At 37.7% G+C, this 18,290-nt stretch overlaps 1 protein-coding gene across 35 annotated transcripts in view; it reads right to left on the bottom strand.

Annotated features, from left to right (window-relative positions):
* Map2 (microtubule associated protein 2) overlaps nt 1-18,290 on the bottom strand; it is a 264,907-nt gene that overhangs the window by 58,333 nt on the left and 188,284 nt on the right. For all 35 annotated transcript variants that reach the window (XM_040753408.1, XM_040753406.1, XM_040753412.1 and 32 more), the window contains one exon: nt 5,317-5,601. In XM_040753408.1, the coding sequence (XP_040609342.1) occupies nt 5,317-5,578 (262 nt within the window). In that variant the 5' untranslated portion in view covers nt 5,579-5,601. The remainder of the gene's footprint in view (nt 1-5,316; nt 5,602-18,290) is intronic.

Here is an 18,290-nt window from a genome sequence, read left to right on the forward strand (position 1 = left end):
TTTGAAAATCAAAACACTAATGACATATCTCTGTGGCTATCCCAAAATGATAGAATGTGATCAAAGCCATGATTGTGTACAAATTGAAGAGCCATTTGAAAGCCTGTGATGCTATACAAATTTCCAAGCTGTGGTTTTAAGTAAGGAGTTGTCCTTGTGTGTCCTTGAGTGGGATGATGGCTGAAGGATCCCTGTAACATCCAATGCTGGGGTACAAGTCCTTACATAAAATGCCATGTTTGCATAAAGCCTCAGCTACCCTCCTATATGCTTTAAATCATCTCCAAATTGTGTCTATTACTGGATACAGTGTATTAATTCTGTTAATAATTGATATACCACATTGTGTAAGGGACAGTGATTAGCAGGAAAACACACTGTTGGCCTGTCCAACTACCATTTCTTTCAAATTCATTTAATTCACAGTTGATTCTATCCATGAATGTCAATAAGGATAAGGAGAACAGGCTCCAGTTTTTTCAAGCAATGTTTGAGGAATGAAAAGGATTCTATCTTTTCTATCTCGGGATAATGATGTTTAAAGCAAGGTGAGGAATGCAGAATTAATACTTTTCAGGTTTTCAGTCAGAAAACATTATATTGAAATGAGTTTATAATTAGACTTTGTAATGGTAAGACTTTATGCCATAGATATCAGGACACCAAGCGAAGTGACAACCAATTACATTGCCAAGTCATGAGCACACTGACTATGGAAACTGTCTTCACATCTTAAAACATCATTGGAAAGGTAACTTTGAAAACTTCCACTTCCTATGCTCTGATTCAAGTTTTACAGATTTTTAGTTACAAGATTTATAAATTTTGTAGATATAAATCAATCCTTCTGTCTTTTTGCAAGTAACCTTGTGCTATTTCAATATGAATTCTGATATAATTTTGAGCCTTTCTCCTGGATAAGAAACAACTTATAGATGAGGTATCTAATTGGCACTCATTCAGAACTCCATGGGGGTCAAAGTGTATTTCTCTTGCTTTCTTCAATAAAGTGCAAAAGAAATGAATGGATTTTTATAAGCTACCTTTTTGCTTCTCAATTATGCTTTGGAAAACAATTTAAAAAGAAAAAAACTACCCTTTGGTTAGGCAGCTTTGATTCTGAATAGCTTCACGTGTTTTTCCATGTTCCTATATGCTCTTTTAAAAAGGACAGAGAAATTAAACATGAAAATTAGAGTTGCAAAAATAATTCCACCCATCTTTCTATGGGCTTCCATTTATGTTATATGGCAGGGGACAACATCTAGACAAGTGTAAAGAGGTGAAATTAAAATATTATTCCTTTTATAAAATCTTGCTCTACAATACTGGCTTTAGTGCATAAGAACAAAATTAAGTTAACCATGGATGCTCATCTTTAAAAAGTCTCAAAGCCCATACATGAAAATGAATATTCAAATGATGCACTAGAGAGAAGGTAGGATACTAGGCTGAAGGAGGCCCAGTCGTAGGAAAGCTAATGCTTCCATTCTTGACCATGGAATTCTGTTTATACTGAGGACTACAAAGAAGCTCAGGGAAAAGACTTCTGGAAACCACGAGACAACCATAGCCGAGAAGAAAGCAGAAGAAACATTTTTTAGTCAACTAGGAATTTCCTGGCCACTACAGGCATAGCTGAGGAACTCCTTCCCCTGAGGAGGGCTTTATGTGAACACTTTTGTTTTGAAGATTTTATTTTATGGGAGAAATGTGACATACTTCTGTACTGTAGGTGAGCAACAACAAGAAAAAAGAACTATCTCTTTGGTCCTACTTGAAGTGCTCACCTCCAAACATAATGCCAATTCCCATGAGGCCACCATTCAAAGCAAAGTGCCATATTTGAGATTAAAGAGGATTTGTTTATACAGGTGATGGTTTACAACAGGTTTTAAGGAATTTCTCTATAAATCATCAGTGACATCAGTTAACATTTTATTAAACTTGTTTGGAAAGAAGCTGATTGCATACTAACTTATCACTGGAGCATTCTTTTTTTTTTTTTTTTTTTTTTTTTTTTTTTTGGTTTTACGAGACAGGGTTTCTCTGTTTTGGAGGCTGTCGGTCCAGCCTGGCCTCGAACTCACAGAGATCTGCCTGCCTCTGCCTCCCGAGTGCTGGGATTAAAGGCATGCGCCACCACCGGCCGGCCTGGAGCATTCTTTTAAGTATGAGGAAACCAAGCTTTACATTCTTCTCTTCCTACAGCTTTCCACACTTACATTTCTTAGGAGGTTCAATAATTGGTCTGTTAATTTTAGAAGGAAGTTAGTTTAAAGATCATATCATACTTTAGATCAAAAACATCACTATGGCAACCCACAGATAATGATGTTCCACCTCAGTCACCGTGAATGTACATATGAATGCTTAGAAATCAAAATTTCCAGAATAACACAAAACTCATTTAATACATGTTGAAAGACTTCCACAATAAATACTGGATGTTCCTGACACCATCACTCAAAAGAAATACCTGTGAGTCTGGTTTAATTTATATTATCTTCTCAAGAAAGCTGGCAAGGACACACTGACCTGACAGATTTTTCTGATGCTGTTAAATACTTCATTAAGATCACTGAATAAGTAGGATATTAAATGATACAAGTTGTCTATGGCTTGAATGAACATACTGTAAACAGTGATTTTTTTTTCCTACAGTGCATTGTATTGCTCCATGGTAGTCAATAAAGGGTTATATACTGAGTATCCAAGAGATGAAGCTAGCCAGGCATGTTGGCTCATACTTGTAATTCTACACTTAAGGTGAGGTAAGGGGATAACCTTGACTTTAAGGTGAGTCTGTTCTGTATAGTGAGTTCAAGGCCAGCCTGGGCTACATAATGGTACCCTTCTAAAAAATAAAAACAAACACAAACCAACAGCAGTGCAACAACAAAGCCTCTAAAATCAGGGGACGGGAGTATAGTTTTAAACTAACTCGAGAAAGACTGCCTTTGTGTTTGCCTAGTCACTCGGTCTCTGGCCTGGTAGTGAACACTGCATCTGTAAAGCCAGGGCCCCTTTGCTCCTTTCCTTCCTTCCAACCATGACGCTGTAGCTGGTCCTCATCCCCTTATGCCTCAGACCTATTAGAGTCCCTTCAGTGGGGAGTCCCACCCTCAGCAAGTTCCACTGTACTCAGCTAGAGATAAAAGTCCTTGTTCAAGAGTGTCACCACCACTGCCACCCACAATGGTGACAAATAACAGATACCATGTCTTTGAGCACTAGCTTTAAACACTTTACAATATTTTATAATCCTCACAAACCATGAAAGGCAAGCCTATTTTTGTTTAATTTTCAGTTATAGTGTCTTATTAATTAGATTTATGACTCCTTGGAGCTCTACACGGCTTCTCAATTTCCCGGTTCAGTAAAGAGACTGCCGTTTTCTTTTCCCATTCTTGTGGGATTCTGCAAGGCTTTCCTAGAATTCCCAGAGGCTTTGTGTTAGAACAACTGCAGAAGATCCACCTCAGTGAAGAAAATGCACAATCTTTTTCGTTGTTTGTTTTGTTTTTGTTTTTTGATACAGGATTTCTCTGTGTAACAGTCCTGGCTGTCCTGGAACTCACTTTGTAAGCCAGGTTGGCCTCAAACTCACAGAGATCTGCCTGCCTCTGCCTCCTATGTGCTGGAATTATAGGTGTGTGCCACCACTGCCTGGCTAAGACACACAATCTTTAGGAGAGAGACAGAGTGTGCCAAGGGTGAAACAGAACCACCACAAGCTAATGGCTTCTGCAGTGTTTGACAGACTGAGTTACCCTATACTTCAAAGAATTTTCATATCCCTGTGAATTTATTTGGTACCTCATTTGGGGAAATTTCCCCTGAGTAAAAATAATCCTTTTTAAACGTTCTCTTTCCATACTTCTCATTTGGCACTTCCACGTGATTTGTATCCAAATTAATTTATATAGGGGTCATATGCTGTGAGACCTCAGATCTGCGGAGTCTGGGCACCTGATTTTGTTTGGAAGATAATACCATACTTAGTGTGTAGAAAAATACACAATTAAACTCTTGTTTGAAAACATATACTGCGTATTTTAAATTTCTTCTGTCATTTAAAATGTCTTCAGTATTGCCTTATTAAAATCAGACATGCATATATACACACATATACAAATACACATACACACATATAATTTGTACCAAGAACATTGTGCACGATAAGTATGTCTTCTAACACTAAGTATACCCCCCATACCATAAATGTATGCTGTTTTGACCAGAATGTATAGTGGATACACATCACAGTTTAGTTGACAGGGTACAGAAACTGATCTTCAAATAAGTAAGAGATGCCTTTGAAGGGGATAATGCTTTATTGTACTACTTGTAGTTTGTTCAGATATTTGAAGAAGTAAGCTGCTGTCTGTAAGTTCAAATACATAAATTCTGAATTACTGAAAAAGGGGAAAAGAATGCTATATTGTAAGGGGATGTTTCTTCTCATTATTCCTTTATACTTATGGGGCCATTTAGGATAGAATCCATTAGAGTACTTTAAAAGTAAGTGTGTAAGAACTAGTTACACTGGGGCTGGAGGGGTGGCTCAGTAGTTTAGAACACTTGGTTGCTCTTCCAGATGACCCAAGTTTTATTATCAAAACCACATGGTGGCTCACAACCGTCTGTAATTCCAGGCCTAGGGGATCCAATGCTCTCTTCTGGCCTCTATGGGCTCTGCCTGCATGTGATACACAAACATATATGCAGGCAGAATACCCATAGACATAAAATAAAAAAGAGATTAAAAATAAAACAAAATCAGTTATATTATATTGTTCTTTATGACTCAGGGTATTGAATTTTAGAAAGCTGAGAAACAGTGAAAGGGTCCCTATATTTGAACATGCATGCTCGTCTCCCTTCTTTCCTGTCTCCTTGGAAGGATGATGAGGTGGTTTTCACAGTTCTTTCTACCCTAAAAAGAAATATGCTTCTAATCAATCTGTTGGACTTAGTCAGTCCAAAGTTACTTAAGGTAATAAGGAAATAATGGTATTTTTTCCCAGTGGGTTAAGATACTGACAGTTTATAGCAAGGCATGCATACACTGAGTATTTTGCCTATCAAAATTAGGGTAGTAAAAATTAAGGTGACAAACAAGATCAAGGCTACAAACTAATCAGGGGAAGAAGTCAGGCTAACTGCCACGGTGCTTGGTGCCGTGGCTTCCTAGGGCATCAATTTCTCCTGATTGGACTCTAGTCCTTGAAGAGTGAAGGGACCAGCTGCTGCAAATTAATTCAGAGTAACCCGCCTACAAAGGACAAAGCAGTTCTTTCTGCCCTCAGTTACCTGCTGTTTCTCTGTCAGCCGAGGTCAGCTCTCCGTTGATCCCGTTCTCTTTGGTATCTGAATAGGTGCCCTGTGACCCATGCTCCCCGAAGGCGCCCTCCTCCTCCTCTCGGTATGGAAATCCGTTGGCACTGCGGCTCAGCCCTTCACCTGCCCCGCCTTGGTCCTTCATCTCTGGAGGGTGAGGGTGTGCAGCTGCCTCTGTCAGCGGGGCTGACGTCCAGTGTGGCGCCTTTCCATCGTCTTTCCGCTCATCAGCCATCCTTCGGAGCTTTGTACTGTTTCCTGAAGGCAGAAAGTGTGTGTGTTAGCTATCACTTTGGAGCTATACTGGTAGCAAAATGGGGGGAAATTTGAGGCCAAATCAGTGGCTTGCTTTATCGATAACCATTCATTAAAAACAGTAACAGATATTATCGATACAATAGTTTTTACATTTACATTATTTTTGCAGAGCATTTCTGGAATGTCCCGTGAAATCATATATATTCTTTAAACAAACAAACACAAAAAACACAACCGTGTCTCAGGACACATCTTAACCTATGTCTTTGATATACAGTCTAAATATTGACTCATTAGTAAGAATTGTGCACTGGGGAAATTTGTAGTGTGAGAAAAAGGCAAGAAGAGAAATGGCTGGAGGAAATAGTCAATTATCAGACAACACTCAACTACCCCTTAAAAATTCAACTCACAAGAGAACCTAGAAGAGAAAATGGCCAACACTTTCATTCCAGCAGTATTCATGTCAAGTCAATTAGATATTCTCTTCTGAGTACTGTGTTGTAATGAAATGAAAGTTACTGACTAAATTTTCCAACAAACATTTCTTAACCTTACGCATAACTGAAAAGGGGTGGATATTTTTCTACAAGCACAAATGTTGTGGGGGAAAAACATGAGAACAATAGTGTTAGAACCATATTCTGCTTAATGACATCATTCCACTCCTAAGTCAAGTATGATCTGGAAATGTTACAGTGTTGACGTGAGTAAGGAAGCTGGGAATTACAGCACAGGGTAGACTCACTGTGGAGGAGGCATCTTCTTAACCTTCAGTGAATGGCAGATACTCTATGACCTTCTCTTACAGGCGATGCTACTAAGTTTAGAGATGTAACTGACAGGATGATTCAGCCCTCAGTTTGGAAAGCTGTTGCCAGTGATGTAGTCTTATTGATGGCTTATTCCCCTCACAGAATGGATGACAACATACAGAATGATTCTCTCTAGTTGAAACCAAGAGCAATTTTTTAAAAAATAGAGTAGCCAGAATGAAGACTTCGAAACAAACAAAGACTGTATTAGGGAGACTCTACTTCTTTCTCCTAGCTGTTTAGAGACCCCACATATAAACTAAGCTGTTATGGAAGTGAGCTTATATACTAGATTTTTGTTTCTGAATGCATATTTGCTTATTATTTGTGTGTGCATGTATGTGCATGCATGTGCCAGGGTGTTCATGTGTATGTCAGAGGACAACTTTATGAAATCAGCTAGCCCCGCCTTCTACTGTAATGTGAGTCCCAGGGACTGAATTCAAGTCATCAAGCAGACTCCGCTGGCTAACAAGCACTTTTACCTGCTGAGCCAACTCGCTAGCCCTGCTTCTGAAATCAACGCCGTTCTTTGCTCCTTATGTTGTTTACACATATCAAAACGAAGGAGACAAGTCCGTTCATGTAAACGAAGTATAGAGTGCCTCCAAATTTGTTTCTAAAAGTATTTGGTTTATCTTCCATAAAACCATATTTAAACAACATACACAGAGCTTAGCTTTAAAAACATGGATTGAAGGACTCATAAACAAACAGGGAGTATATACATCATCTACAATGTACAAAGAACTTCATGTGCCAAAGGGTTTTTTCCAACAATTCCTGGTTTGACGGATTACAAAATTAAAGCAAGTAATTCAAAGGAAAAATTAGTAGTTAAGTTTGTTACAGTTATAATTATCCCACCACTTACTGCACCACCAGTCATTACATGTAGTCATTTTAGGTGGTTTTTCTATAACTTCTAGTGAAATGACAGGAACTTGGAAACTTGGTCAAGTACATGAATTAGAGTTACTTGTAAACCTGCCTGAGCTATTACTAACTAAGAACTGAATAAGCACCACACCAGAAATGGAACCTGATGGGAAGAACATACCCTCAGGACTAACTTCCCTATATGTACATACCTAAGTATATCCATTTTATACAGGTGACCCAGCAATATTCTGCCCCCATCTGATTCCAGTCAAATATCAAATTGCCTGATATAAGAATGTAAACACTGTGCTTTTTAAATTGTTATGGTATCTTCATACATCTTAGACATGAAGTGAATTATCCAGAGTCAAATAGCCACCTTCTGGATACAGAGCTGCCTTCCATAGCATCTGAATATCCATGCACCTCGATGTCTTTCACTATTCCTAATCAAAATATCTAAACTCTTCTTTGGCTCAAATCTGTGTGTGTGTGTGTGTGTGTGTGTGTATGCGCGTGCACATGTGTATGCGTGCATGTGTGTTCACATGTGTGTATGAGAGTGTGTGTGAGAGAGAGAGAAAGAGACAGAGAGAGAGAGAGAGAGAGAGAGAGAGAGAGAGAGAGAGAGAGAGAGAGAGAGAGAGAGAGAGAGAAGAATAAATAGTGAATACAGGAAAACATAACATAAAGAAGTCTGGGTTTTGCTAATGTATGTTTTTGAAAAACGAATAGGCTTTGTGTTTCATATTACTTATAAAACTGTAGAAAAATCAAATAGATAGTATAAACTTTCAACCAATTAACTGTTTAAAATTTTTCCAATTCTGAACATCTTTCACTAATATGACACATTATAGGTAATAAAACAACATTAATACATTATTAGCTAGAATTTACAGTGTAGATTACCCAGTATTATTTTTGTTTGTCTGTTTTAGGGTTCTTCCTAAGATACTATACTATGTTTAATTTTCATCTCTAGGTTCCTTTAAGACTTTGACATCCTGGGTTGAGGATATCATACAATCAATGTTTAAAAATGCCTGATTTTGTTTTAATGATTAGTTTGGTTTATATGTTTATGAAGGACAGAACAGTGGTGTTCAACTAGGTGGAGGAGCTAGTTCACACATATGTGCACACTTCCAGCCTTCTCAGAGTTCCTTCCTGTGCTCTTGGATATTTCCATTTCAGGAAGAATTGGTGATGCAAAATTTCACAAAACAACAGTCAGTGGCTGTTTCCTGATAGCCTATGAATTAGCATATCCAAGAAGAGCTGGGAAAGACGTAAGTCTGTAGTATATGTTCAACTCTGGGAGTTATAAGATTTTGTCTTTTAGAAATGAAGTTTAATTTAGAAACAAAGGGACATTGAGCTATGTATATGCATTTGTCTCAGTACGGGTGTGCATACATTAAGTGCGGTGGCTACAGAGTCCAGAAGAGGGCATCAGATCTTTTAGAACTGGGATTAGAGATGGTTGTGAGCTACACAGTGTGGATGCTGAGAACCAATCATAGGTTCCCTGTAAAAGCACTATACACTTTTGTTCTTTAAAAGCAAAAGAAAATAAAACAAAACAACAAACAAAAGACAACAAAAATTCCAAGCAACAGCAAAATTCATCAATAGTTCCAGCATATGTGGGAGTTCTCGATAGTCAAAAGCAATACAACGGAATGATAATTACTCAAAACTCTCAGCTAAATATAACTATTCCTCATCTCTAATTCTCTGGACTCTCTGGAACAAATTTCTCAGCGAACAAAATGTTCTCACATGTAACTAACAGACCAATATCTAAATAGACAGCACGCTTGTCAGTGATCATCAAGTATATGACTCATATCATTTGTTTTTAAGAAACTAAACATTTACAGTATAACTTTCGGAGTGTTTAATGCCTTAAAATTTTGGACCTTTTAAAAATTAATTAAAAAATGATTTTGGAAGAAGGGCTACCTAAGCACACGAATTTCATTTAATACCACAATCACAACTAAATTCAAGTCCTTGCCTACAAATTATTACCCAACTGCAAGAGAAATTGCAGGTTACTCAGACATCAATTCCTAAGTTTGAAATGTATGTACTCTAACCGTCTATTAAGTGTCAGTCCTCATTATTCTGACAAAACTACTGTGACAGGAAGCATGATTGGAAAAGGGTGTTGCTGCTTTGAGGGCAAAAGCTTGCTGCATCAAAGATGACACTATTTGATCATGCTCATTTGTATTCAAAACTGACTATTAAAATCGGATGATGCATTTTACTTAAATTCTAATGGAAGTTTTGGGGTCACATTTGTACTTGCTTCAAGTTCCCAAGAGGGTAGACTTGTGATGGCTAGCTTTGACTTTTAACGACACAGTTGGAAAGATGGGACTTCAGTTGGGGAATTGTCTCATAAAACCAACCTGGAGGCACGTTTGTGGGACATCTTCTTGAATACTAATTGATGCAGAAGGGTCAAATTAACAGTGGGTATTGCTACCCTGGGGCAGGTGAACCTGTACTGTGTTAAGTGGGGTATGGAGCAATGAGGGTGAAGCAAGCCAGTGAGCACCATTCCTCCATGTTTTCTCCTTCAATTTGCCCGTGCCTCCCGGTTTTGGCATTTGCTTTCCTTGATGATGGGCTATAAGCTGTAAGATGAAATAAACACTTTCTCCCCCACCCCCAACTGGGGCTTGAACAGTTTGTGGTACTGCTGGCAGTGAAACTAGTTATTTATCCCTAGTGCACGAACAGGTTTTTTGGAGCCCATTCCCTAAGAAGGGTTACTTTCTCAGCCTAGATACAGGGGGGAGGGCCTTGGTCCTGCCCCAAATGATGTGGCAGACTTTAATGATCCCCATGGGAGGGGTAACCCTCTGTGAAGAGTGGGTGGGGGTGGGATGGAAAGATGGTGGGGGCAGATGGGAGGATGGAAGAGAGAGGGAATTGGGATTGGTATTTATAATAAGATTGTTTTTAATTTAAATAAAAAATAATAAAACACTTTCCTCTCCAAGTTGCTTTTGTCCAATGTATTATCACAGTAAGAAAAATCAAACTAGGGTAGCAAATAAATGGCTTGATGAAAAAAACTAAATACTATAGAAAAACTCAATTCATAACTTAAAGTCCAGTGTATTCCAATTTTCAATTATTTAGACTTTTTAAAAATATAATATGTATATTATGGGTTAATATAGCTTAATGTAGCTTATGGGTTAATATAGTTAATGTAGCTTATGGGTTAGTCTGCCCATTATAAGTGCTGCTGTCACTTAACAATGTTTAAAAATATTAAGATAGTCTTATATTTACATACATTTCTCTAGGCTTAAGATTACATTCTATGTTTCAAAACTTGAGAAGTTTGCTCAAGCATCTGTCTGGATATGTTAAAGGATTCATATTTCTGCGCTTGTGAGAAAAAAATTAGACCTGACAACAGGCAGCCCAAATATCTGTCTCTAAATATAATAAATTCTTATTTAAATATTGTTTTATTGCATTGTTGACCCTTGCAGTAAGGATCTACACAATGAGATAACTTGTTTAGAAATAAAACAATATATTTTGCTTATTTCTGATAATTCTTAGTCTATTAGACATTTCCCCGATTCTAAGTTGTTGTCTTCCAACATTTTACCATAAGGCATGATTTTTATGAGAAAGTCACATGTTATTCACCCCACAACATACTTGTACTTAGGTACACAAAGCATATTAGATACAAAGCAGACAAATCAGAAAAAGTCTCAAAATTATGAAAATGAAATGATCTTTGGTTACTAGTCATCTCAATGCATCCTGGTGTATTTTCAAAATACTACCTCCAAAATAAATATAATGAATAAGTTCCTTGGCATAGGGCTTGCAAATTAGTCTTTCAGCTGGTGACTGTGACAAAACTTGAAGACTAGTGTTTTCAGACAAGCCTGTTGCTTCAGGAAAGAACAGTGAGGAGACAAAATTACAGAGAAAAACATCATTGAAGAGTGACTGATGTAAAGGGTGAAGGTAAGTATGTTGGCAGGTCATGTGACCATTCTTACAAATAGATGTGTCTTTCAGGCCCATTATCCAGGACTTTTGGGATGAATTACTAGAATCTAATCATGACATAGACCATTTTTATTCTAGGGAATAAGATAATTTTTAACTTGTACAAAATTCTACTTGAAAGAGGTAGGAATATCTTGAAGGAATTTTTTTAAATTGTTCCTCTTGTATAATAAGACAATTCTTCACATTATAAAATGATGGCCAGACTATGAAACATGTTCAAATTGCTATTAGTACCTATTTTTGCCTAACTCTTGGCATTTATTAGTGGTTTATTAAAGTATACTTGCTTAATTTTCTTTACTGATTGATGGCTTTGGACATGAATGAGGTGATTCTAGGTGGGGACTTGTGGTAGATAACTCTGAGCATGTCTAGATAGTTCAGATGTGCGTGCTGAAAGTGATGGAGAGGACTAGAGCTCTCCTCATAGGAGTCCTATGCAAACACATACTTTATTGCTTGCCTTTGGGTTAAATATTGGAAAGATCACAAAACATCTAGTCATCAATTATAGATATTATCAGGCAGCATTAACTACTGTCAAAAATTGGCAGAAGGAGAAGCTGCAAAAAGTCTGAAGGAAAACTGTATTATGGATCAGAGAGAAACAGACAAGTCTCAATTTTTATAGGGTCCTCGGCACAGGTACTTCTAGGACATTTTCTTTGAGATGTTCTGCCCTAGCATAATGAAGCATGCAGTTCAATCAAAACAGAGGGCACATAAATTTTTTGGTGCTCTTATCTAGAGAGGAACAAAAGAATCAAACAGTTTCATAACAGAATTAAGCACGCGAATACTGTTTCCCTTTCTATGGAGGCTCAGTTATGCTTCATACAGTTACTACCCATCCCACTATCATGCAACAGAAACTTGGTTTGATCTCTAAGGGTATCATGGTTTTATGTAGTACATATATCTTTGTGTATTCTGGGGGTGTTTATAAGTTTAAGTATTTGCTGATAAATGACTTTCAACCTCAAATTGCTGTCCTTTGTCTTTCATGTAAAATCAAAGGTAATGTTCACAGTGACAGCAAAGAATGAAGCTGAAAACCCAGATATTTGTTTTGGATCTTTTCTACTTTTCTCAGTCTGAATATAGAACACCTACAATTTTATCAGATGATTCATTCTTCATCATACGCCATGCTAATTAAAAATTAGTATAAAGAAAGTGGGCACAGAAGCCATTAACTTTGATGATGATAGACATGGAATACAAAACCTCCTAGTGTTAGGTTATTGTTAAACCTGGATGATACAAATGAGTCATAAATCTAAGCAGGGTGGAAATGCACACTAAATGTTGCCTCACCATCCAATGTAACTCATAGTCCCAAATTGAATAAGGATTTTTCTACTGATTTTTGTATGCAACATATATTTCACAATTGTGTGATACATCTAGGCCTTTTTATATATTATACACATAGCAGATCTAGTGACTCTCAGAAATAAATACTTTAAATGCTATAGTCTAGAACTCTAGTTCTACTGATGATATTTAATTAAGGATTTGCATTTAGATGCTAGAGAAGCACTGAGATAAGTGATATATCTCCAACAAGAAAACTAAGATGGGATCATGGTTCTACTACTTACACATGACATCAAACCTGAAGGTTAGTTTCATAACTTTGTATGAGCTACCAAAGCAATGAATAGATAATCTTTGATCCCTATATCAGTATTGTTAATATTGAAGTTTGACCATAATAACTTTAGTAATATTTTAAAACTAGTATAAGTCTAGCCATCAGAATACAAAGCATAAGAAACTGTAAATTGGACTTTTGAAAATGGAAGGCCTCATTTCAAAGACACCCAGGGTCAACTGGGATCCAACGCTGTCAGACTCTGCTGAGTATTACATAACAAAATATGATAAAATTAAATCTCCCCTGGGTACAGATCTGATGAAAATGGCATAAAATTACAGATGATACTCCAAAGGAAACATAAGCCATGGGTGTTATATCATCATAATATGAGGAATCTTTGTCTCTGGAAACCTGAGCTCCACATGCGGGGAAGACATTAGCTGGTTCCTGACATTGCTACTATCAAAAAGAATGGTCAGAACCTAAGGATACAATGCACTGGCTATTTCTTTCTTGGAGATTTTGTCATGTAGAATCTTAGATGTTGTGTTACTTATGATGAAATGAGATACTAGGCTTAAAAAAAAGATTCTAAAAGTTGAAGAAGGAAATGACACTTCTGAAAAACACAGGAAAAAATAATAAGGGATGTAAGCTTGCAAATAATGTTTTAGAGCATACATTCAAAATCTGAAAGTTTTTTGTCTTATTTGTGTCTTTAAGGGGTTGGTTCTCTGACATTTTCATACACACATAAAATGGATTTTTATTGGTCTCTCTCCTACATTCTCTTACTTTCCTCCTATGTCTTCATGCCCTGCTCCTGACTACCAGTCCATTTCTTAGATTCATGACTTTTGGGTTGGTTTTGAGACCCACTTAGTTTAATCGGGGTGATCTATATGACCATTAACTATGCATTGGAGTTGGTGGGATCATTAGTGACTAAATGGCAAAGGCAGTGACTCCATGCCTATTGGCCAGTTCAGGAGTGATGGGTAGTGTTCCCTGAACCCCTCCCTTCCCCATGCCTAGTTGTTGACAGGCTTGCCCACTCATGTGGGGAGGCAGGCATCTACAGCTTCTGTGAGTTTCTGACTGCAGTGATGGTGTTTTGCTCAGCAAATGGCATTTTGCAGTTCTTCCTATCTCTCTCCTCCTACATTCTTTCAGCTCCATCTTCTGTAGTGTCCACTGAGCCTTAGTGGGGACAGAATATTTGTTTTATTTAGGTCTGAGCACTCAACCAGTGTTTATGCTTAGCATCTTGTGAAACTATGAGAGTTTGTACTTATTGACAATCACTGGAAAGTGGGGAGTTTTTCTAGACATAAACATAAATATTTGGAAAGCAGCTTGAAGCTGTGCTAACTTAGCTAACCAACATATTATGTTCTCTCCTAAGGGGTATGACTCTATATTTCAAGAGTTTCTAATCAGGCTCACAGTACTACACATGAATTCTCTCCTGTAGAGGGGGCTTTAAATCCAAATCACATGTCATCACATCTTGCCTGGCAGGCTGTTAGTGTAGTTTATTAGAGTTCAGAGGTAGGTAAGATTGTTGACTTTTTCTTCCCTTTCTAGTAACTTTCATAGAATTTTTTGGCCTTGTGAAATCTAGCCAGCAGGGAGGAAGTTTCCACCTCAGCTCTAGTCTGATATATTTATATCATGCAACTTAAGTGTGTACTATCTTCAGCAATGGGGTCTTACCATCTAGTTTGTGTGGGCAACCAAAAGGACTAACAACAGCCTCTATTGTTTGGGAAGTCTCTGAAGCTCCCATAATCAATTCAAAAGGTGATTTTCCACATCTGGAATTTTCATTTAACAATCCACTAGGAACAGCTTTCCCAGTCATGCTGGGTATCTCCCTTCAAACTCTTTTTAAAATATAAATTGTATTTTTAAATTTAAATTTAAGATAGCAGTTTTTGATGAATAATTCTCCCTCTAAGCAAAACATGTGAATAAAGTTTTGCTTCTAACATGTTCAGATTAAAATATCATTCCTTATCTAGTGGGCATATCCAAAAGCAGACCACCATCAATCAGAGCATGAATGTTTTGAAAGTCATATACTCGTTGTCAGTGTTCTGATTAAGCAAAAGCTGAATGACCATTCTACCATAAATACCACAAAATCAGTTACTGCTTGGTATGATGGAAGGCTGGACTGCATGATGCTAAGATGTCCGCTCTAAGTTTTCAACTCTAATTCATCAAACAATTAATTAGTTTGCTCTCCAAAACATTAAAGGGAAAGGCTTAGTGTATCTGGGAATTGGAAACATGCTTGAAAAGATGCTGTCGTAGGTGGCTGCAGAAAGACAACATCCATCTTGATATGTGCTGTAGGGGAGATGGGGTGTGGGAGTTTAGGGGCTGCATAGAAAAGCTTTTATGACAGCCCTTCTCATGACAGGTGGCATCTGAATGAAAAGCATGAACAGGACTCAGAAGAAGGTGGGTCAGGAAACTTAAAGGGAGATCTTTGATGCAAAAATCCCACCTCCCACTTTGCATTGCCTTCCAAAACTTAGGATGGGGAATAATTTTTGGAAAGACACTCTAATGGGCACTCTCCCAGTATTCTCATTACAGTATTCTTTACTCCAGGTTGAAAGTTCTTCACTGTCCCATCTGTCTCCCTCACTAGGCTGTGAGTTCCCGAAGGGAAGGCTGTATTTAATTCATCTCTGTACATCCAGCACCTGGTCCACTGGCACAGAGGAGGCTAAGGAACACATGTCTACTAATAAATGAAGACAGGACAGATGTAAAGCACAGATTGCTCCCTGTAGTCCAGAAATGAAGGAAGACATAGGAAAATGAGACCGACAGGCAAAGACAGAATCAGAAGGGATGCACTGAGTCACATCCAGCCTCTGTCCTGGAGGCCCTCAGCATCTGTGAAAGATGAGGAAGAGGGTGTGGCTTATTCAGGGTTATTATTTAGAATGATAGGTGCAATAGTGGACCAATGAAATGTGAACTGGAGGAAGGCATGACTAAGCATGGAGATGCTCTTAGAGTCAGCTGCTTTAGGAAAAGGGCAGGTGGTCCTGAAAAGTGTGCTTGGGATGCAAACAGGTTGGATTCCACGTGAGGAGCTCAATCAATAACAAATTAGTTAACAAAGCCTAACCTCAAATTGCTATAATATGTTAAAAAGATTTGTTTTTCAAAACTGTCTGGTAAACTAATGCCTTCATTTTTAATAGTCTATTATCTAAGAACATAACTTATTGACCTACTTTCATGAGGAGAATTAATCATGTCTTTCGTACTGTATTGAAATGTGTTTTCCTTATTAATACTTGAAGTCATATGTGAATGTTCTGAACAGCTCTGCTTCACTGACATTCATTATAGAATATCTTAGTTTTAATGAACTATAGGGTTTTTTATTGTTCAGTGTACATCTGATGAGGTTACTGTGAATGTCACTTGGTTTCAGATGTGAGATCAGGTTAAACCTGCATGTGGACAAACAAGTCAGAACCACATTCAAATGGTAAGGCTTTGGAGCAAGGGAATAAAGGTTATGAGCAAAATAGGAGACAGCTCAGTGACGTTGGAACTGGATCTTTTTTTGAAAGGCATCACTTTTCAAATTGCTTTAATGAGATTCTGCTGAAGTGTTCATTTAATTTTAAGATAGCTATCTGTGTGGTTATTATGCTTTCTTGAATTCATTCAACAAACATTTATTGCTTACCAGCTTTATACCAGAAATTCTGTTATGCTCCAGGAATAAAATGCTGACTAAGATATGGACTCTCACCATCAACACTCACACTCAATTGAAGAAGACAGGGGAGCCTGAAATCTTCAATCATAGTAAATGCAGTAATGGAGAGTGAATAGGTGCCAGAGAAATATCAACTTCCCAAGTCATTATCATCAAACAAATAACTACAGGGATAAACTAGCTAGTTTATATGCATTTATAAACATTATATATATTTATATTAGATGATATACAGTTTAATAGATGCTAAACCATGACACTGGTGGTTAGTTAAACCCATCTAGTGACTTCTAGAAAGGTAAAGTATAAGCCATGTAAAAGCAAAATTTGAGTTATATAATACAGCAAATTCTTTTTTTCTTATTTGTTGTGGATTTGGGGGTCTTTATGTTGTGGTGTGCTTGCTGCTGGCTAAAATTGTGACTCACGGGAGTTCTGAGCTAAGCTGAAAGTTGCCTTGCCTACTACATCAGTGAGCCTAGACGGATGCCTATAAAGTCCGTATCAACTAGAATTTCCTCACAACTCAGGTTGGATCCAAATGGGTCAGCCTTCACATACAGTTTGACTTGTCTCGTTGAATGGACATGTCTTTGTATCCTGGAGGGAATTCTAGAAACAAGGTCAATTTTTATGGCTGGCTACTTGTATTCTGCAAAACTTCTGAAGCGACAGAATGCGACATAAAATATTGAACACCCCCAGGCCTGAAATGTATATAATTAGTCCAAGGTTATGAGATGGTAAAATATTTTCAAGTAAATGAAAACAAAACAGTGCAATTAATTTTTCTACAGAAAACTATTTCTACCTTATATGTAACAGTCAATTTAATTATAGGAACTTACGGGGCAAAATTAAAAAAAAACCCACATCTGACCAGGTTTAGGATGCTGTTCAATGGTAGAGTGATTGTCTATTCAAGCCCAATGCCCTGGATTCAGTGCCCAATACCACAAAGCATCCAAAAATAGAATAAAGAAATGTAAAATTACAATAATACACACTTCTAGAAAGTAACAAGTACTAAAGACAAATATGTATGTTTTTAAATAGACAGCATGTTCCACTTACTTTTTATTAAACACTGTCAATGTTAACATTTTGTCAGGGACATAACTATGAGAAAGGAAGGGGAACTTTAGGCTTTCAACGAAAGAGGAAGGGGGAGCTGAGACTGGTGGGATTACTTTGGCAGATTAAAGATATTATTGGTGACAGAATTATTGGAAAGCAAATTCAGAAAAGATCTAGTTTTTCATGGATGCTGAGTATCTGAGCTCAGTTCCTCAGACTTTTGTGACAACCCTTCTCTCCAGCTGCCTAAATAGCCTTTGTTTTCAAGGATGTATTGGGGCAGTGACCTCAGAGAAGAGACTGATGTGATGCTGCTGTCGATGCACAGTACAAAGGAATGCTCCATTATGGAGGAGAGAGTGCCATGGGACAAGGATGCCACAAAGGATGAGAGTGTGTTGTGGCCACAGAAGCCATAGGGCGAGAATGAGCTTCCTGTGTGTGAGGCTGACTTAAGACAAAGGTAGAACTGTTTCATACACAATTCGGG

This window comes from Mesocricetus auratus, unplaced genomic scaffold, assembly GCF_017639785.1.
Source record: "Mesocricetus auratus isolate SY011 unplaced genomic scaffold, BCM_Maur_2.0 Super-Scaffold_100010, whole genome shotgun sequence".
Classification (NCBI taxonomy): Eukaryota; Metazoa; Chordata; class Mammalia; order Rodentia; family Cricetidae; genus Mesocricetus; species Mesocricetus auratus.